The sequence below is a fragment of the Melanostigma gelatinosum genome (genome assembly GCF_949748355.1).
Source record: "Melanostigma gelatinosum genome assembly, chromosome: 2".
NCBI classification, from domain to species: domain Eukaryota; kingdom Metazoa; phylum Chordata; class Actinopteri; order Perciformes; family Zoarcidae; genus Melanostigma; species Melanostigma gelatinosum.
Window position 1 is genome coordinate 30,749,378 of NC_136635.1, and position 21,629 is coordinate 30,771,006.

The following is a 21,629-nucleotide window of genomic DNA, read 5'->3' on the forward strand; positions in this document are numbered from 1 at the left end:
ATATATATATATATATATAACTATATATATATATATATATATATATATATATATATATAGTTATATATATATATATATATATATATATATATATATATATATATATATATATATATATATATATATATATATATATATATATATAGTACAAGTGTCTAACTGTATTTTCTGACATTGTGGTTTCACGCTATAAATATCATTAAATATTTAGTCAGTATTTTTTTTCAATTGTATTCATCAGAATCAGCTTTTAAGGGGGTCTCAAGGGTCAATGTATTTTGCACACTGATTGTGTCAGTGTCTCCTGACTTGAGCAGGCTAACCTGCTAGCCTCGGCAGAAACCTCATGAGCCACCTGGCTCTGCAACTCCCCCTGAGCTCTACGGAGCTTCATCGTCTGAGTCATAGACTGTATGTAGGAAGTGGACGTACTCATAGTGACCTCACGCATTTGTTTAGAATTTGGCAATTTGGCCGTCGCCATCTTGGCTTTTTGCAACCGGTGAACAGAAGTGACCATATTTGGAAGGCTGAGGAGCAACGTCTCTAAATGAATGATCGTGTTGCTCTGTAACTGCTGGATGTGGGAATAACCAAATCCTCTGTTTTGATTTATTCTTTTTTATATGCAGAGAGGGAGGAATCTAGCAGAATTTGAGGGTGTATTTACATATTCAAAGTGAGATCACAACTTGTTTCCACTGCAAAATAAATCAGATACTTGAGGTTTAAATTGCTCAGAAAAAATGGAAATTTAAACATCTACTCCATGAGAACTATGGAAAACTCCATCTACTGATGAAGATCATGTGATCTCATTGAAAGCTCCAGAACAGCCACTAAAGGGCCCTTGAAGGGAGTTTTTTCTCTCTTGAGGTCAATAATGAACTTTGAAGCTTCACATTCACTTTGAAATGCAAACTTTGTGTTAAAAGAAAAGACTCCCCAGCATGCTCCTGCAGCCTCCTGGCATCCCAGCATGCTCTCTGGTTTCCATCGTCTCCCTCCTGCTCGTGGATTATCATGTAATCCCTGATATTCATCAACTCGAGGGGTCAGAGGTCGTGTTATTACAGCATTGCTCTCGTTTTGGTGTAGATTAACTGGATTGTTTGTGGGGTTAAAGAGGAGCACAGATACAATTCAACATGAAGGACTCGGACAATCTTCCTCCTCGAACATCAAACAAACGCATCAGCACTCAAATTAACTTTAGTAAGTGAACGCATCACAGCTCAAATTAACTTCAGTAAGTGAACGCATCACGGCACAAATGCACTGCAGTATGTTTGTCAGTTATTGAATGCATCACAGTTCAAATGCACTTTAGTTTATAATACTTTTATACTTTTACTTTAGTCGGATTTTGAATGCAGGATAAAGAGAATCTATATTTTTAAAGCTTAAAAGAGCCTTTGTGAGGCAGAGACATGAGGTTTTCTTCTCTTGAAACACCAGTAATACATTCTCTGAAGGTTACCTACAGTACTCGTAATCATCTGAATCTGAAGCTCTAGTCTTGAGGCACTCTCGGCGAGGCCCAATCAGTTACCACGGCAACGCCACCACGATTAGTCAAACAATACAGACACAACAGCCAAACACCAAAAAACAAACGTGTAGTTAAAGAAAACGTCCACAGAAGAAGAAACCGACCAAACATTTATTTAACAGAGGTCAAAGTCAGCAGAGCGAGGATGTCACAGCGGCTGCAGCGGAGCGGTTGTTAGACCTGCACCGGAGAAACCACCTGCTTCTTGTAAAGCAGCAATGCAAATCATGCATGACATAATACTGTGTGTGTGTGTGTGTGCGTGCGTGCGTGTGTGTAGGTGTGTGTGAGAGGCTCTGTGTTTTATCTTCTGTCCTTTTTCATTAATCCTCTCTGCGTTTGGACGTCTGCCTGCACAAACTTTGTCAATCAGGCTTTAGCTGCGTTTAAACAAAGGCTTTACAGCAGAGTCCAGTTCATACTGAAGATTCATGATCAAGCACAGACCAGCAGCTCTGCACTGTAAAACAAATACAAAAAAACAACTACACCATCAATTATTTGTTTGTTTGGGTCCATGGTCACTATATGTGACAGGGCGTCTTTTCTTTTTGTACATTTTATTAAATAAATTAAAATGTCAAAGTAACTCATGGCGTAACATTTACTAAACGTGGACTTGCGGTAAGCGAAAGTAGTAATACCACAAAGAAGAAACACTCTGTTACAATTAAAAGTCCTGTGGTTAAGAAAAAAAAGTACATAAAAGTAAGAATACAAAGGTTTTAGCATCAAAATAAACATAAATTGCAATACTTGAGTGAATGTACTTAGTTACTTTCCAACACAATTGAAAGATTATTTATTTCAAGAACATGTTGATTTGTTTGTGAAGTATTTGAAGTCCTTCAAATTGAAACACAGAATATGTTTTCGGTCTATCATTACATGGTATTATGCTGAGCAAATCTTTGCAGTATTTTTACACGTTGGTACTGCTACCTGTGCTTGGACTAAATAAAAGATCAGAGTACTTCTTCATCAGTATTCTGAGTGACTTTTACTACTACTTAATACACAGTGGTACTGGTATTACAAAGATCTAGAAGTACTTAATCTACCAAATTCTAAGGGATTTACACTGGAGTATTATTACACAGTGGTACTATCGTACCATAACTTATCTAAGTAAAGTATCTCATTCTGCGTGACGTGTACTAATTTACACACAATGTTACTGCGAGTAAAATATCGTATAAGTATACTTTATCCGCCATACTGCGAGTCAAATTGCCTTAGCGTCGTTTTTTACAGTGTAGAAGAAGCGAGCTGGCGATGAGAGGGAGGTGGAGGGAGGGGAGGAGGGTGAGAAGAGGAGGAGGAGGAGGAGGAGGAGGAGGAGGAGGAGGAGGAGGAGGAGGAGGAGGAGGATGGTCCTGCTGTCAGACACAGATGAGAATACAGCGGCAGGTTTCAGCAGGGCACCGCAGATTAGATAATCACATTTATTCTCTCCTTGGGGAGCGGCGGGGACCAATGGAAGCGGAGCGATGAGTTGAGGACGAAAGAAAAAATAATAATTGTATTGTAATTTAATCCAACTCCAGAGCTGCCGGACGGACGACGTGTGCAGACCAGCGATGCTGAACGGACACACGGCGAGCCTGCAAACTTCAGAGTGGATTTATGAACTGTGACAATACTCCTGCTGGCTTCTGAGCTTCAGTTGATTCATAACAATAATATTGACTACTATGGCTTAATTAGTGGGGAGCGTCTTCATTATAGCAATAGATTAGAAAATGCACGGGACAAATCACAGAGACATTAAAGAGCTGAGGCAGCACACCTGCGCCCTTTAAGGTGAGTGAATAAACGACCTGCATTTAAATCACACAGCGGCCATTATTTAAATAACAGGGCTTTGTCTTTATCTGATTTCTGATTCCAATTAAGTCAAACCTCAGAGTGTAAAGACTTCACGCTCTACTGCTGATAGGTTTTACATTGACTCTATGAAACAGTTCAGTTTAATGAAGATTATTTCTCTTTTAACAATGTTGTTTATTTGTAACAATGTTTTTGTCACGGGAGTTCACAGATAGGACCCAAACGCAAGACCACAGGAGACAGAAGTGAATGTTAATCAGCTTTTATTTATAGACAGGTGGGTGCAGGTGTGGAGCCCGTGGTCCGACACCCGAGTGGCAGATCGACGGTGTGAGTCCCGTGGCTCGACACCGGAGGCCTGGCAGCTTGACGGCGATTGTAGTCCGTTTAACCCCAGGCGGGTAGAGCGACAGTGTGAGGCCCGTGGCTCGACACTGGAGGGCTGGTGAGTTGACGGCGTGAAGTCCCGTGGCTCGATACTGGAGTCGACAGAGTGTAATCCGTAGACCACAACGAGAGCAGAGCGGCGGAGCGCATCCACAAACACAAGGAGGGCAGAGCCGTGGAGTGTAATCCACAGGGTTTCAGCGGGTTGAAGACGGTACGACCTGACACTCCCAGACTGCAGGACCAGAGTTTATATAGTGGCAGGCTACTCATTAAGGGGCCCTGAGTCTGGTGTGTCAGGCTGCAGGAGGTGATCAGCTTGAGTGTCCTCAGCCGTGCACGATTAAGGGTGCGGCCCTGGGAGGTGTCTGAAGGCAGAGGACAAACAGAGCACATGGCACACCACAACAGACAGGGGAATCCTGGATCCTGACAGTACCCCCCCCTTAAGGCACGGATTCCAGACGTAACACAAGACCCAACACAGGGCGGGTGGAGGGGGTCCGGAGGAGGGATGTCCCCACAGCTATAAGGCCGACTAGGGTGGGCGGCGGGGGTCCGGAGGAGGGGTGACAGGATCTGACCCGCCACGGGGCCGCCGAAGAGCGTCGGCCCCCGGTGCTCCGGCGGCCGGCCGGGAGGGCAGAAGGGCTCCGGACACGGGTGCTCCGGCGGACGGCCGGGAGGGCAGAAGGGCTCCGGCCACGGGTGCTCCGGCGGACGGCCGGGCGGGCGGAAGGGCTCCGGCCCCGGGTGCTCCGGCGGGCGGCCGGGCGGGCGGAAGGGCTCTGGAGAATAGGATGCTGGTGCCGCAGTGGCAGGTACTGGAGGTCTCTGCTGCTCCGCGACGGCAGCGGGCACTGGAGGCCGCTGCTGCTCAGAGACGGCAGCGGGCACTGGAGGTCGCTGCTGCTCAGAGACGGCAGCGGGCACTGGAGGTCGCTGCCGCTCAGAGACGGCAACTGGAGGTCGTTGCGCCTCTGGGACGGCGGCCGGGTGTGGGAGAGGCTGCGGCACGGAGGCGGCGACAGGAACTGGAGCGGACTGCGGCGCTGAGGCGGCAGGAACTGGAGCGGGCTGCGGCGCTGAGGCGGCAGGAACTGAAGCGGGCTCCGGCGTAGAGGTGGCAGCGGCAGGAACTAGAGCTGGCGCTGCGGCGGCAGGAACTGGAGCGGGCTGCGGCGTAGAGGCGGCAGCAACTGGAGCTGGCGCTGCGGCGGCAGGAACTGGCATAGAGGCGGCCGCGGCAGGAACTGGAGCTGGCGCTGCGGCGGGAACTGGGACTGCGGCGGCAGGAACTGGAGCTGCGGCGGCAGGAACTGGCGCTGCGGCGGCAGGAACTGGAGCTGGCCCTGCGGCGGCAGGAACTGGAGCTGCGGCGGCAGGAACTGGAGCTGCGGCGGCAGGAACTGGAGCTGGCCCTGCGGCGGCAGGAACTGGAGCTGCGGCGGCAGGAACTGGAGCTGCGGCGGCAGGAACTGGCGCTGGCCCTGCGGCGGCAGGAACTGGAGCGGCAGGAACTGGAGCTGCGGCGGCAGGAACTGGAGCTGCGGTGGCAGGACCAGCGAGCGGCTCTGGCTCCGCGGCCGCGAGGTCCGGGGATAGCTGCGGCTCCGAGACCACAGCTGGGACTGGAGGTCGCTGCTGCTCCGGGACGGCAGCGGCAGGGCCTGGAGGTCGCTGCTGCTCCGGGATGACAGCGGCGGGAACTGGAGGTCGCTGCTGCTCCGGGATGACAGCGGCGGGAACTGGAGGTCGCTGCTGATCTGGGACGGCAGCGGCGGGAGCTGGAGGTCGCTGCTGCACTGCGACGGCAGCGGCGGGACCGGGAGGTTGCTGCTGCTCCGGGACGGCAGCGGCGGAAACTGGAGGTCGCTGCTGCTCCGGGACGGCAGCGGCGGGACCTGGCGGTTGCTGCTGCTCCGGGACGGTGGCGGCGGGAACTGGAGGTCGCTGCTGCACTGCGACTGCGACGGCCGGGACTGGAGGTCGCTGCTGCTCTGGGATGACAGCGGCGGGAACTGGAGGTTGCTGCTGCTCCGGGATGACAGCGGCGGGAACTGGAGGTCGCTGCTGCTCCGGGACGGCAGCGGCGGGAACTGGCGGTCGCTGCTCTGGGACGGCAGCGGCGGGAACTGGAGGTCGCTGCTGCACTGCGACGGCGGCGGCCGGGACTGGAGGTCGCTGCGGTACGGAGACGGCGGCGGCCGGGACTGGCGCAAGCTGTGCCGCAGAGGCGGTAGGAACCGGAGCTGGCTGTGGTGAAGAGGTGACAGGAACAGGAGCTGGCTGCAATGCAGTCTGACTACGGGGAGCCGGAGTCGACCGGGCCACCGAGTGTTCCGCTACCCTTGCATGGCTCCGTCTCCGGCTGAGAAGGTGCTTGACCCTATACTCAGAGTTCCCCAGAGGGTCAAAAACTCTCATCAGAGCAGTCACAAAGTCCACATACCCCACAGTATTAGGCTGGTCGCTGCTCACTGTGTACATGGCCCAGTCCAAAGCCCTTCCCCGCAGTAAGCAGACCACGTAAGACACCTTGGACCTGTCTGAGGCGAAAGTCAGGGGCTGTCGGTCAAACACCCGTTGGCATAGCACCAGGAAGCCTTGACACTTCCCCAGTGTTCCATCATAGGGACTCGGAGCCGGCACGGGGGATTCCCAGACCGGCGGAGCGAGGACAGGCGGGAATAGTGCGGGTGCTGGAACTGGTGGAGACTTGACTGTCCGGGCTAGTTCCTGCCCGCACCAGCCAACCCGAGAAACCTCAGCAGCGAAACGTCTCATCTTCGCCAGGGAACGTCTCGTCTCCTCCAGCAGCCTGGTAGTGCTGTACAGCGCAGCTGCTCCTGTGGTTGCTGGGTCCCCCTCAAAGACCTCAGCTTCCATGGATTGCAGGGCTTGACGCATCTCCATGAGCCTCTGCTGGTGTGCCTCCAGCTGCGTGCTATATCCGGCCAGCGTAGCTGCTCCTGTGGTTGCTGGGTCCATTATGGTCAGGTCGTTCTGTCACGGGAGTTCACAGATAGGACCCAAACGCAAGACCACAGGAGACAGAAGTGAATGTTAATCAGCTTTTATTTATAGACAGGTGGGTGCAGGTGTGGAGCCCGTGGTCCGACACCCGAGTGGCAGATCGACGGTGTGAGTCCCGTGGCTCGACACCGGAGGCCTGGCAGCTTGACGGCGATTGTAGTCCGTTTAACCCCAGGCGGGTAGAGCGACAGTGTGAGGCCCGTGGCTCGACACTGGAGGGCTGGTGAGTTGACGGCGTGAAGTCCCGTGGCTCGATACTGGAGTCGACAGAGTGTAATCCGTAGACCACAACGAGAGCAGAGCGGCGGAGCGCATCCACAAACACAAGGAGGGCAGAGCCGTGGAGTGTAATCCACAGGGTTTCAGCGGGTTGAAGACGGTACGACCTGACACTCCCAGACTGCAGGACCAGAGTTTATATAGTGGCAGGCTACTCATTAAGGGGCCCTGAGTCTGGTGTGTCAGGCTGCAGGAGGTGATCAGCTTGAGTGTCCTCAGCCGTGCACGATTAAGGGTGAGGCCCTGGGAGGTGTCTGAAGGCAGAGGACAAACAGAGCACATGGCACACCACAACAGACAGGGGAATCCTGGATCCTGACAGTTTTAGGTTTGGACAAAGCCAACAGGTGTCCCTTTGGGCTCTGGCATTTCTCAATCGATTCATGTAGAAAGTATGAAGATGAATCCATAATGAAAATGATCAGAATGAGCTCCTCAACCAGCTACAGCAGTACAATCCTGCCTTTACATTAATAAAGCATGAGTAATAATAATTTAATGATATAGTAATTAATAGTACAACAGACACAGAAGTATATTTGACTGATAACATACTTTTACTAGCAGGACTTGTAACAGAGTATTTTCACAGTGTGGTATTTTTACTTAAAGAATCTGAATACTTCCTCCACCATCTTGATAATATAATTATTCAAAAGTTGGTATTGGGACAGATAGTTGTATCTGTTTAAATCTGGAGTATATGTGGAATCATTTTGAAAGTCTATACATTTGGAAAGAATAATTTTGCTTGTTATTATTTTTACTTAATGTTGGAAGTCCTGCATTCATAGTTTTATTCAAATATAAGTACAGAAGTAATGCAAAATGTACTTAAAAGCATCAAAAGCAGAAGTATTAGGCCTCTTTCAGAGTGTCTTATATTATTATTGTTATTATTAACACCGGTACATTGATGTGTAAGCAGCAGTTTACTAGTGCAGCTCAGGTGAGGCTCATTTTAACTACATATACTGTTGGGTTCTTCTATTTTATTCACTTAAATCTGCCATGTCATTTGTAACTATGGCTGTCAAATACATTTAGGGGAGTAAAAATTACAATATTTACCTCTGAAATCTAGTGGAGTAGCAGCAAAATACTTCACAATGAATCTCAAGTACTTGACTTGAGTAAATGCACTTGGTTCATTTCCACCACTGACCTTCAGCATCTTACCAGGAAGCTTTCAAGGATCCACCTGCTGGAGAAAATATGGCAGAACAATGTTCTTGAGAATGTGAAGATTACATATCATTCCATTTGAATTAAAGAAACATGTGATAATCATTACGTCATTACAGTAGTAATAAAGCAGGACTAATAACCGAAGCACGGTTGATGATGGTAAACACCACATGGTGGCATTGCGGTGAAATGAAAAATACATCAATATTCATATATAACATAAAATACATAATAATAATAATAATAATATAATAATAATATATAATAATATTAATATTAATGTATTAATGTAAAATGAAAAATTGATTCGTCCTCTGTGTGTAAAATGTTCAATATTATCAATATAATTCCAAAGGCTTCTTGAAAATATATAAAATATAAATGTGCAAGCCGCACAATAGAGGACAACGATATGTCCTCAATGCACCTGCAGATCAAGTTAAAACATAAAAGAATTGACAGTATTAATAGGTATCAAAATCATTTACTCTTTGGTGCTCACAGCATTTAAACATTGCATTCAAAAGAATTCAACAGCAACATTCATTTCTGGGCCCAATTTCTGGCCTCCGTGCAGAGGAGCTGGAAACCGTGAAGAGTGTTTATTATCAGTTTTACTGTTTGTAAAGCTGGTTTGATGTCAATTTATCCCCAAATTATAGCTGACATTTTTACAAAATATATATTTTCTATCTTTAAAGGACAATATATGTACAAACACTGGTAATCAGTCAAAAAACATTCATAGAATTAATGTTACACTTTTGACAGTTTTCATGGGAATATTTCTTTGGAGTCCCAATGAAAACTGTTGACACTAAGGTCTATCAGTAGGTCAGTGAGGAAATGTGTTTTTATATAAAGGCATCTGCCCTTGAAGCTCAGGTAGATATCTCTTTCCATTAAACACCTTTTTAAGGATGTTAGCTTGAAACAGAAGTTGTAGTTTCAGGAGCTTTTTCAGTTATGCCGGCTTGTCGTCCCCAGACATCGTAACCTCTCCGGCTCGTTCGCACCCCGATGTCACACCGGAGTCTGTGAGACTGTCACAAGAATCCAGACATGAATTGTGAAGTCCGCTCAGAAGGGTGTCAGGGCTAAAAGTGGGGGGCTACGATATTTTCTTCTTTTTTTGAACAAACTAAATTACATTACTGTTACATTATTGAACATTTACAAAAGCCCATTACATGTAGTGTGCTGATTCTCAGTTCTTAATTAGTCAATAATTCAATGAGTGTTAAGAGCTGGAAACAATGTGGCGAACATAGATTGTACAACATGTGGACGTATTCTCCGTGACGTCACCCATCGGTTTCTTAAGGCTCCAGCCGAACCTTAACAAATGGGTAAAGAGGTGGATTGTCGTTGGAGGTGAGACAGCACCTGTAACTCAAAGCGACCACTCCATCAATTATGCCTCACTTTTAGCCTTAATATAATTTAAACAAGTGCGTTCTATAAAAATGTACTCCCCCTACAGTTGTTATGAACAGGGAAATTAGCCACAGAGACCAAAACCGGGCTTTTTTGCAGACTGTAAACCTGTTTATTTCTGCTCTAAAGTTTGGCGTTTTAACATAGAGGTCTATGATTGACGCGCTTTTGGAGCTGCTGCCAATCTGCCTCCAAAAAAAAGAAAGAAACTTGAGCAGCATACACTCCATCGACACCTATTCTAAAAGAAACTTCTGTAAAACTTCACATCAAACTGCAAAAAGTGTCAATTATTACTCTTTATATTGTGAATTTTAAATGCAATTATGCTTTGTCCTGAATTAGCTTGTGCACATTTTGGATCAAAGATAAATTGAAGAATCAGGATCAGCAGTTGGATAGAAATGGGTGTCATCTGCATAGTAATGAAAGTCAATGAATGTTGATCCATACTGGTACTACACCAAAAAGTAGGGGACCCAGGACAGAGCCTTGTGGTACTATATGAAATGCCGGTTTGCAATGAGGTATTAAACTGAGACAAATTCAAAGGTAGTATTAATAGAAAAATAGTTTCATCAGGACTTGACATACAAAAGATTGACCTATTATTGTAATTTGTCATTACAGCTTCTCCAAGGCTCCTCCTTCTAACTTCCCGTGAACTGGATATATAAGAACCTATTCCATCCCGTCACACACACTGAAGCCAGCATGCCCATCATCAGCAATGCCAACCACGACTTCAGCACCTACTCAATCAGCAGTGACGACAGCAGCCTCGACCAATTCTTCACCGAGATCCCGGAGACTGAGACCATCAAGGGCGTTTACTTCCAGCGTGCCCAGCTCCTTCGAGACCACAAGGCGTCATACGTTGTCGACCACACCCTGCAGGTTCTCATCAATGTCGGGGGCAACCGCTACACCTTCCCCTGGAGCACCTTGGAGCAGTTCCCCCAGAGTCGTCTGGGACGTCTACGTTTCTGCACCACCCCAGAGGAGATCGCACGACTCTGCGACGACTACGACGAGACGTGCCAGGAGTACTTTTTTGACCGAAACCCGACGGCCTTCAGGGTCATCCTCAACTTCTTGGCCGCGGGGAAACTGCGTCTGCTTCGGGAACTGTGTGCCGTGTCACTACACGATGAGCTTGACTACTGGGGCGTGGACCCGAGCCACATGGAGCGCTGTTGCCGCCGTCGCATGAACACCCGTGTGGAGGAGGTGGCCGAGCGAGAGCGTAAGGAACATGAGTGGAGGCAGAAGAGGGTGATGCTGAAGAAAAGCACCACAGAGACCAAAAAGGGCTATCACAAACTGACCTGGATGCTTCGAGAGGTGGTGGAAAACCCTCAGTCGGGGTTGGCTGCGAAGATGTTCGCCTGCCTCTCGGTGGTCATGGTACTGGTCACCGTCATCAGCTTGTGCATCAGCACCATGCCAGACCTCAGAGACGAAGAGACCAGGGTGCGTATGAAGCTGACGAAAGTCTGACATAACATCCTGTTAAACCTGTTTGACACAAATTAATAATTTTCTCTGTTAACAGGAAAATACATATTACAGTGAAAACAGGTATATAGTGACTCTAAATAAGTCAATTAACCAAACCATCATTATATTATGTGCTAATTATATTTTCTAAAGCTGCACTAATCAACATCTATATATAGTATAGTGATGAATTCTGCAGGTTCTCTTTCAGCTCCTTATCTTCATTGTCCGGCATGCACCTTTCCTGTTTTGTTTTTTTCACTCCACACACACTCTTCAGCGTCATTTTAAGCCAAAAACCACTGATGAGCACCAAACGACAGACACCGTTAGCAACAAGCTGGTGATGACAGTGGAGCAGCTAAAGAGTCAGATATTATTCTCAGGTGTTGCTGGAAATTCAAAGCTAAAAGGAGAATGCATGAAAATGCAACTACAAATGAATGCTCTGTGACACATTTAATCATTGTAATTCTTTAACAATACAATTTACCTTACCTGAACAACAATATATATTTTTAGTTTTTACAGCTTTTTCAAGTCAACAGTGAATAATCACAGGCAAGAATGAAATGAAATATGTCCTGTGTGAAATGCAATTAACAAATGAACCCATAATAAAACATTTTAAAGGTCAATTCAATAAAAATAGATAAATATGTCACTGCAGTAAGAAGACAGGTAACGTCTCAAAAATAAAAGCCAAAGTCTGGGTTGTTTGTAAAGCTTAAAGGTTTTTAATAAAGTATAAGTATATTAATAATTCCTCTCAATCAACGCAGGCAGGCATCCAAGAGGAAGCTACAAAAATGGTGGACTACTAAAAAAAACTCAGATAGAAGAAGGCGAAAGGCCAAGTGGACTCATTTAATTCCAACACGAGAGTGAATCTGTGGCTGGCTTTCACTTTCCCTGCAGTATGTGATGCCGAGTGTTACACTGAGCCGTGCTCTAGCAACGTGGTCAGGTGCACTTCTAGTGTCATTGAGCCGGGGGAAGACGGGCCAGTGTTTCATGAGTTTACAAACAGTAAGCGACAATTGCATAGCATGCCTTCAGGGGTGGAGAGAGGATATGAAATGACTTTTGCCAATGCACATGTCAAATCACAGATTGCTGCTGTTGTCTGAGTCAATAGAAGCAGACAGGCTGTAGAAATGATTGTTTAAATAACTGTCAGTGCAAAGAAGCATGGTGATTATGTTTCTAAGCCGGAGACGGTTGATTGATTTCTCCCTGATGTGTGCGCAGTCAATCGCACAAATCAAGACACGAGAAAATCAAAGCGTGAACGTGTTCAGTTCACAAGCTGAAAAGCACAACACTGTTGTTCAAACTGTGTCCAGATTGATGAGTAGTTGAACTGGAGTTGTGTTTCTAAAGGAAAACCAATTTCCATTTTAATTTCTGGAAGCCAGTGTTGTTTTTAGTTTGAAGTCTGGCAGACATCTACAGTTGAATGTTGGCCAGCTGGTTTAACTTTGACAGAAGAATAATGCTGATAAAAAATTAGATGGGAGGTGAACGTTGGCTTGTCAAAGAAAGAAAATGAGCACGAAATTGTGGCAATTTAGGAATCAATGGCTCCTTGACTTCAGACTGAAGTAGATATAATTGTTCCACTTTTTCAGCTGTTGTTAACGGGCATGTGGCTGCTCGCTCATGTGAAAATGGAAAACCTACAAAAGAGTCTGAAATATGCATTTGACAACATTATGTGTTTCATTTTGTTACTCTGCTAATGTTAGCTCCATAGGTTTTTAAGCACAAACGTTATAGAAACGTATATCTCTGACGTTACACCACGGTCACATGAGCGCAAGCATAAACAACGAGCTGTGAAGGCGGACCAGTGATGACTTTTATTCGTCTCATTTAGCCACTTGTTAGCAACTGCCTTTTTAGAGACACTCAAAAAATCGCAAAATTCATATTCATGTCGTAGAACAAAGTGTTAAAATATATTGTTAACCACAGACATTATTTCAGGCGTCTAACTAAAATAGCATAGACTTCAAGACGAGGAACTGGAAATGCAAAAATGTGGACACATGACTATACTGTATATCAGAAGTGGACGTAGTCATTGTGACATCGCTCATTGGTTTGTGGAGTGATGTTTTGAAGCCTTGATTTCGTCTCCATCTTGGATTACGACCGTCGCCATGTTGTTTTTCTTGCAACCGATAAACAGAAGTGACCATATTTGGACTGAGGAGGAGTGAAGTAGAGACGCCGTATACGATTCTGGTAGCAGCAGCGACCTGTCAATCACAGTAAGCCCCGCTTTATGTCCTGCTTTATGGTCTGCGTGACTCTAAATGGACCATAATGTACTAAATGAACATCATGCTGTATTGAAGAAGACTTGAAACTAGAGACTGAGACCATAACCTCATGTTTACAATGTTTACTGAGGTAATAAATCAAGAGAGAAGTAGAGTCATTTTCTATAGACTTCTATACAACCAGAGGAGTCGCCCCCTGGTGGACACTAGAGAGAATGCAGGTTTTAAGACTCGCGCATCGGCTTCATTTAGCAGCGTCGGAGGTTGCTGCCTGGACTTTATCCTGCAGCACTCTATTAAAACTACTTCAGCACCACGGACAGCGCCATGGATTCATCGACACACTGCACAGTTAGGCTACCGACGTTTCATAGCCGTGGTCGGGGCCACAGAGTCTAACTTGTAAAGACCTCAGTCAGATAAAGGATCAATGATGCAGGTAGACGAGATTAAGATATTGAACTTAACAACCCCTCTGTCCCTGTTCTCTCTCTGCTAATGAAGAATGGAGAGGAGGGATGGCAGGATAACAAGGGCCGTGTGTTTTGGTTGTTTTCTTCACGAAGGGTTTAGCTTCTGGACATGTTGTGGGGTGACGTCGCTGTGACTACGTGCACTTCTTACATACAGTCTACAGCTGGACCTAGCGACAGGTACCGACAGGTAATGCTAGGCTATGGTTCATCTCTGTTTGGTGGGTGAGGTTAACACACCGTCAATATTCAAGTGAAAGTGTAATATCCTACAAAATGGAAATAAAAGTGATAGAAAAGCCAAGTGCAACATTACATTGTACGGTTGATTAAATGTACTTATAATGTTCCACCAGCTTTTCTTGAGCTGCGTGGATGTTGAGACGTTAGCTTTATGAGCTAACAGCCAGACAAAGATGTGGAAAGTTCAGATAAAGTTCACCCTCATTTCCTTAATATTACTTCCTATAAACAAATAATTCACTTATTTCTAGGAGTTATGTGCCCTTTGGTAAGACAGCATACATATCTCTGGATTAAAAGTATTGATTGATACACTCAATGAAACCTGCCCCTCAGGCTTCTATTGGCAGTAAATAGATGATGATGTGCTGGAAAAGTGTTGCAGAAGGTCATAATTTCAGCTTTAGTAATTGTTACGAACATTTCTCATCTCTTGTTTTTTGCCGTCATTCAGTCGGCTTCCAAAGTCAAATGGAAATTGATTTTTTTTCCTACTTTGTTGTGACATCCTGTGCCTAAGAAATGTCGTACTAGCTTGGGTAAAAAACAAAAATCAATAAAAGTGCCGTGCAGTTAGAAAGAAGCTTTTTACTTTATGGAGGCACATCAAGTTGAAACGAAAGTGGGCACAATTAGCCATACAATACTATGTGGAGGGCACATTGTTTTTTCAGAGACAAGGTTGTTTATCTGTTGTTTTTCTGCCATTTAAATGCATTTAAAGCTGCAGGGTATTTCTTGTCCAAGGTTCATTGATTTTGCTGTGAAAATATCAGCTGCAACCAAAATCTGTTGTTCTCAAGGGCATAGTTATACGGCATAATGCATTTCAATGAAAATCAAGAACAAGAAAGAGCAACATTTTATCTTTAAATTCAAATGATTTAGTAAAGGGACACATTTAAATGGTTAAATGGAGCAAAACGAAAGTATCTTCTTTAAACTTAAATTGATTGTAGAAAAGTTGTCAAATTAGTTTGACGACAAAAATGTGACAGTAAGACTTAAAGGGACAGTTCACCCCAAAATCAAACATACATATTTATCAACCTAGATTGTTTTGGTATGAGTTGTCTAGTTTTGCAAACATCTGCTATCGGTTATTTGAGGGAACTGTCCCTTTAACTCCACAATCTTCAATTTAGTCACTTTAAAAACAATTATATTGATAGTTTCCTCTTGTATTCATTTTACAATTTTTTTTCTTTGAGGGGAGTTATGTGTATGCATATATATATGTATATATACTGTATGTGTTTACATCTGTACTGTATTTGTGTATATCCTATTACCGGTAGGTTTCATATACATTTTATCATGAAAACTTTACTTTATATAAATCTACTATTCAGTGCTTAATGGAAATTTGACTAAAAAGAACATGGAGAAGAACTGTTGTTCTGAGATATTCTGTCTTTTACTGTTGTCCCTCTGGGTCCTAAATTTCCCACAATGCAGTCTGCTCGAGGACTATAACAACAGATAATTATGCAGAGTTTTTATCATAAATTCGAGGGCTCAAGACCAGGGTCGAGTTATTTTCTCCAGCTAGTCCTCCAGCTCCACAGACGATGTTAAATAATTGCTTTCACAGGCTGAGTAACAAGTAACCTGATCGTGTATGTGTGAAAATGGCGAAGTGACCCTTTAAAGTGTCTTCTCGTCACAGTGCGTCTCTGTGTGTCTGCAGGGCGAGTGCTCCCAGAAGTGTCAGAGCATGTTTGTGGTGGAGTCCATCTGTGTGGCGTGGTTCACTTTGGAGTTTCTGCTGCGATTCGTCAATGCTCAGAGCAAGCTGGCCTTCGCTCGCGGCCCCCTCAACATCATCGACGCCATCGCCATCCTGCCGTACTACGTGTCCCTGGTCGTGGATGTCAGAGATGCGTCGCAGGAGGATGTCTTCATCGTGGGCGCCGGCAGAGGCTATCTGGACAAACTGAGTCTGATCCTGCGCCTGCTGCGGGCCCTGCGGATCCTGTACGTGATGCGGCTCGCCCGCCACTCTCTGGGCCTGCAGACGTTGGGGATGACCATGCAGCGCAGCATGAGGGAGTTTGGCCTGCTGCTGCTGTTCGTCTGCGTGGCCGTGACCCTCTTCTCGCCTCTGGTCCACCTGGCGGAGAGCGAGCTGGCGCCGTTTGCCGCCACGCACCCCCAACACAGCTTCAGCAGCATCCCGGCCTCCTACTGGTGGGCCATCATCTCCATGACCACGGTGGGATACGGCGACATGGTGCCGCGCAGCATCCCCGGACAGATAGTGGCGCTGACCAGCATCCTGAGTGGCATCCTCATCATGGCGTTCCCCGCCACGTCCATCTTCCACACCTTCTCCCGCTCTTACCAGGAGCTGAAGCAGGAGTACGAGCAGCTGTGGAAGGAGGAGAGAGGCGAGGAAATAGCCGCCGATTCGGAGGAGAGTTGGTCCAAAATCAATTTGTCACCAAACAAGTTCACGTCTGTGTCCAACGAAAATAATGACGGGCTGATTTCAAGCAAGAGACATCAATCCACAGTTCCATCGACAGCGTTCTAATGGACCGTGAAGAGAGCAGTGAGACACTTTCATTCTGTTATTATGTGTTAGAAATGGTGACAACATACTCTATCCTATATAAGCACATTTAGACCGTTAAGGACTGTTATATTATGGACAGTGTGTAACACTTAAAAGTTATTGTCTCTTCACGTCCAAACTGTATAATATCAGGTTATATTAAGCTTTTATCAGCAAATAAATTACACACAAACCTTTACTGAAAGTAGTACAGAAATCTGAATTATTTTATTTGTGTAGGAAAATATATAATATAAAATCTTACTGAAACTATGTGCACATTTTTACAAAGAAGTATACATTCACATATATGTTAAATACGATTTAATATTTACCAGCGTTGGTAGAGACACTCGTGCTGTATGAACATCGGACGTTGATACATTAAGGCTTTTTTCATTTGGCGTTAGCCAACATTTCTCTAAGTTTGATGCTTTTATGTTGTTGTTCCGGTCAGAAAGAAGACGCTTGTTAGCCTAGCTTGCTAACAAGCACAAACAAAACAAGTCACTTTATCCATTACTTTGTTTAATGTTTGTATTTCAATCACACGTCTAATGAACATGTTGCTTTCACGCCACCAACTCTCAAATGTTTGATGTTGGGATTGTCCTTAAATGCACCATCATGCTGCATTATCAATGATTTATGCGCAAGCGATGGTGACAAAATCTTCCCTGTGAAAGATTTCACAGAATATGTGTCCCGTCTCTGTTCATTTTCGAGTGGATATCAGTTTGCTGTCTGGAAGGTATGAAAGTAATTTCAACACCTTCGGTTTGCTGTGGAAAATGACGAGCAGCCGTGTTTAAGACGTGTATGTAATGTGTAGATTAATGTCATAATCTTGTTGCTCTTCTTGTCTCGCTGTCTGTCCAACCAGGCACTTTTAAAATTGACAATAAATTGTATTGCTGTTATTTTTAACTGCCTTAGTGTATGAATGGTTTGTTCACTCTGCTTGAAAGTCATGAAAGTAGTTCTCGACAAAGGAACCTCATACTGTAGCTCCTGACCTTAAAGCACGAGCAACTATTTAAAGTTACAACAAGCAACTTTCTCTAGCGGGTCCAGCAATACGTCCTGGGTCTCCAGCACGTGGTGTCGGTGTTGGCTCCCAGAGAGGAGGAGCTCTGCTCCTGGAGGAGGAGGAGGAGAAGGAGAAGGAGCAGGAGGAGGAGAAGGAGGAGGAGAAGGAGAAGGAGGAGGAGGAGGAGGAGAAGGAGAAGGAGGAGGAGGAGGAGGAGGAGGAGGAGGAGACACTGCTGCTGCCGGGCGCTGAGCTCTCCTCCTCCCTCCGGAACATCCTCCTCTCTCCTCCTCCCTCCGGAACATCCTCCTCTCTCCTCCTCCCTCCGGAGCTCCGACTGCAGAGCCTCAGACTAACTTTAAAGAACCCCACAGAACCCCACAGAACCCCACAGAACCCCCCGCTGACTTCAAGATTGAAAGAGACTGTGGGTGAGATCGTGTAATGTCATTTCTTATCTTTACCTAATAAATGAAAGCACAATACTACCTGTTTACTGAGATGAGTTGATTGAGTTGAACATTAATAGCTATAAACTCTGTGCAGCACATCTGTTTCATGCCCTGCATTGGAGCCACTGCATCATTCCTATCGAATAAAATAAATCTAATTTAATGCAAACGAACAGAAATCATCTTTACATTCAGTGTTACTCACCATTGTGTGTATCCTTGAGGTCCAACAAATGTCTTTCATTTGCATTAAACATTTGCAAAGCTGATTTTTTTATTAAAAGTTTCAACACTGAATTGTTTGCAACCATGTTTATAAGCTCTTCTTCTTCACTTCTTCACTGTCTTTGCCGGCACATTGCTGCGTTTCTTGTCACAGTACCACCACCACCGTGGTGGTAATGTGACAAGGTGGTATAGGTGGTGCCACCACCTATAGATCAGCGGGTTAGAGAGAAACCATTTGCAGGAGTGTGTATTATGTCATTCATGTACCCACTTTTAACAATACTGCTCCGTAGCACTACTAAAAGCATTTAATGCATACTGTATATGTGAGGATTAGATGTATTTTGATATATAACTTCAGCTTTAACAATCAAAGAGGAACATTATAATGGCTATAATGATAAAAAATACAACATTGTGAAAATACTACAAAAGTGAAGTAATCAGCAAAATGCATCTGAAGTAAAATACCGATTCAATAAAATGTTAAAATGTAGTGAAGTAGAAAGTACAATATATACCTCTGAGATGTAGTACACTAAAAAATACAATATATACCTCTGATATGTAAGTAAATAGTACAATATCTAGCTCTAAAATGTAGTGGGGTAGAAGTACAAAGTAACATAAAAAGGAAATAGGAACTGCAAAGTACCTTGAAGTTGTAATTAAATACATTACTTGAGTGAATGTACTTAGTTACATTCCACCTGTCATGATGTGACTTATTTGATAGCATAGTATTTCATCATTCTGACATTTGACAATTGACGACAGCATTTATCATTTTTCCCTCGGACAGAATTATTATTTAAATGAATGCTGAAGTGAACATTTACCAGTTTGTGTGCCCGGTTTGTCCTCTGATGCATTTGAAACCAAGCAAACTCTCCTCACGCTGACATCTGCTGTTGGTGTTTGTGGAGACAGATGGAGTGTTTTTGAAGGGCCTCTTTCTGTCGCCGGAGAACTTCTTCAAACACTGTTGCTGGCATGGTTACTTTCACTCAAACCACAAACAATGGAGACATTGTAATTCACCAACAGTCACTTGTTCTTGTCCGCCACCACCTCTTCTTTTTCCCTCCAACCTGCACCCCCGCTGTCCTCACGGAGGAGGACAAAAACCTCAAACGAAGGAAAGGAATTACGGGATTGATTTGCAATGTGTCCTTCATAACCTCATCAATAAATACAGCCATCAGCGAAGGAGAACTGTGAGTAAATCAGCATCAAATCACACATTTTTAACATCATAAAGAGAATTAAGTTGACATCTCTTGTTGAAAACCCCGTCTACTCGTCATCAGATGTCAAATGATACTCAACATCAGAGGTAGAAAGTAACTAAGTACACTTACTGAAGACTTGCTCTTCCCTTGTCGAAGGGAAATATATTGAATTTTGTCTCTGCTCCATTTATGTGAGAACTTACTTTTGCAGATTGAGATTGAAAATACAAAATATAATCAACAAATACATTATGATGTATTATTTTGAATATTCTCCATATTCTTCGTAACTTGAATAGGAATGTGTCTTCAACTTCTATTCTATTTGTATGGGTAGCACGCTAACACGCCAAACTAAGATGGGGACCATAGACATGCTGCACATCAGTAAGCATTGTCACTGTGAGCACGTTAGCAGCGCGCTGACGTTAGCAGCGCGCTGGCGTTAGCAGCGCGCTGACGCTGACGTTAGCAGCACGCTGACGTTAGCAGCGCGCTGACGTTAGCAGCGCGCTGGCGTTAGCAGCGCGCTGACGTTAGCAGCACGCTGACGTTAGCAGCACGCTGACGTTAGCACGCTGACGTTAGCACGCTGACGTTAGCACGCTGACGTTAGCCTTTAGCTCATACCGCTCAGTCTCACAGGGCTGATAAGTGCATATTTAAAGGTGCAATGTGATGGACGCAGAGGTGCACACTGACTCACAGGCAAATGCAGCATGATCTCCTGGGATAATAATAATACATATCATTTATTTGTTGATTATATTTTATATCAATAATCAGAATCAGCAAAGATAGTGAATTAATGTAATGGAGTAAAAAGTAAGATATATTTTATCGATGTAATAGAGTAAAAAGTATCAAGTAGCAACAAAATAGAAATACTCAAGGAAAGTACCTCAATATTGTACATAATAACTTTCCACCAGTTGCAGTGGCCATTTACCTTTAAAATTACATATATATGGTTTTGTATGAACTTTAAACAGCTTTAGTGAGCAGACGGAAGTCACTCCGTGTTTGGCCTCTAAAATAAAGAGAGCAGAACAATCAATAAAAAAATAAAGCTTTTATTCAGAAATGGCCTTCACCTGATGTAGCAACAATACATCTTCCTGTTATCTCTGAAACACAGCTGTCATTCGTACAGGGATGCATATTTGATTCAGGCATGTGCAGCACTTATTATTATTACATGTCATTATGATACACAAAGGAACAGCGTTCTCGCAGTCCTTACATCTTCTTTGAACACTTGGGCTCTGCAGTGGTAGACGCCGGCTTCTTAAATTCTTTCAACAGTTTCTTCGCCCAGTCCCAATCAGGATCGATACAAAACTTCTTCTTGCATACCGTTGTGATTCTGTCAGAAACACACACATGTTGTACATTGTTAGAAACACAGCGGTAAAACAAGTATTCAGGTCATGTACTTGTACAGAAGTGGTGTAATCGATACTTTTACAGCATGGTGAGGTTGTTCTGTTATTCTGCCTCCCCTCATTGATTTAAATGGGGTGGACAAAATAATAGAAACACAATACAGGTCAACATCCTTATAATAATTGTAATCAAAACAAACTGGACATTATAACCTTCGTGAATGAGGATTTGTTGCAGGACTGTATTATTAGACTGCTGTACCTAATACAATTATAACTGAGTGTATAATAAATGATCAGCTTATGATCACAATAGCAACTATTGTTAAACAGCTGTAGCTTGTCAAGGTAGAGCTCTCTTTTGTATACGTAGTTTAATCTGTCATAGAGCTTCATCGTTTGTTTAAGTCACATGTAAAATAGAAATCTCCAAAGCTACCAGAGTAGCTGTAAATGTAATGAAGCAAAAAGTACAATATTATCCTTTGAATTGTAGTTCTGGAAATATAAAGTAGCAGAATTAGAAATAATT

General features: G+C 44.4%; 1 protein-coding gene across 1 annotated transcript; it reads left to right on the forward strand.

The window, feature by feature from the left end:
- Nucleotides 1–10,423: 10,423 nt before the first annotated feature.
- Nucleotides 10,424–16,749, forward strand: LOC306794011 (voltage-gated potassium channel regulatory subunit KCNG4-like; the record flags this gene model as incomplete). Its single annotated transcript, XM_079291868.1, has 2 exons — nucleotides 10,424–11,182; nucleotides 15,904–16,749. 2 exons carry the CDS (start codon nucleotides 10,424–10,426, stop codon nucleotides 16,747–16,749), a joined length of 1,605 nt encoding a protein of 534 aa, XP_079147994.1.
- Nucleotides 16,750–21,629: the final 4,880 nt, after the last annotated feature.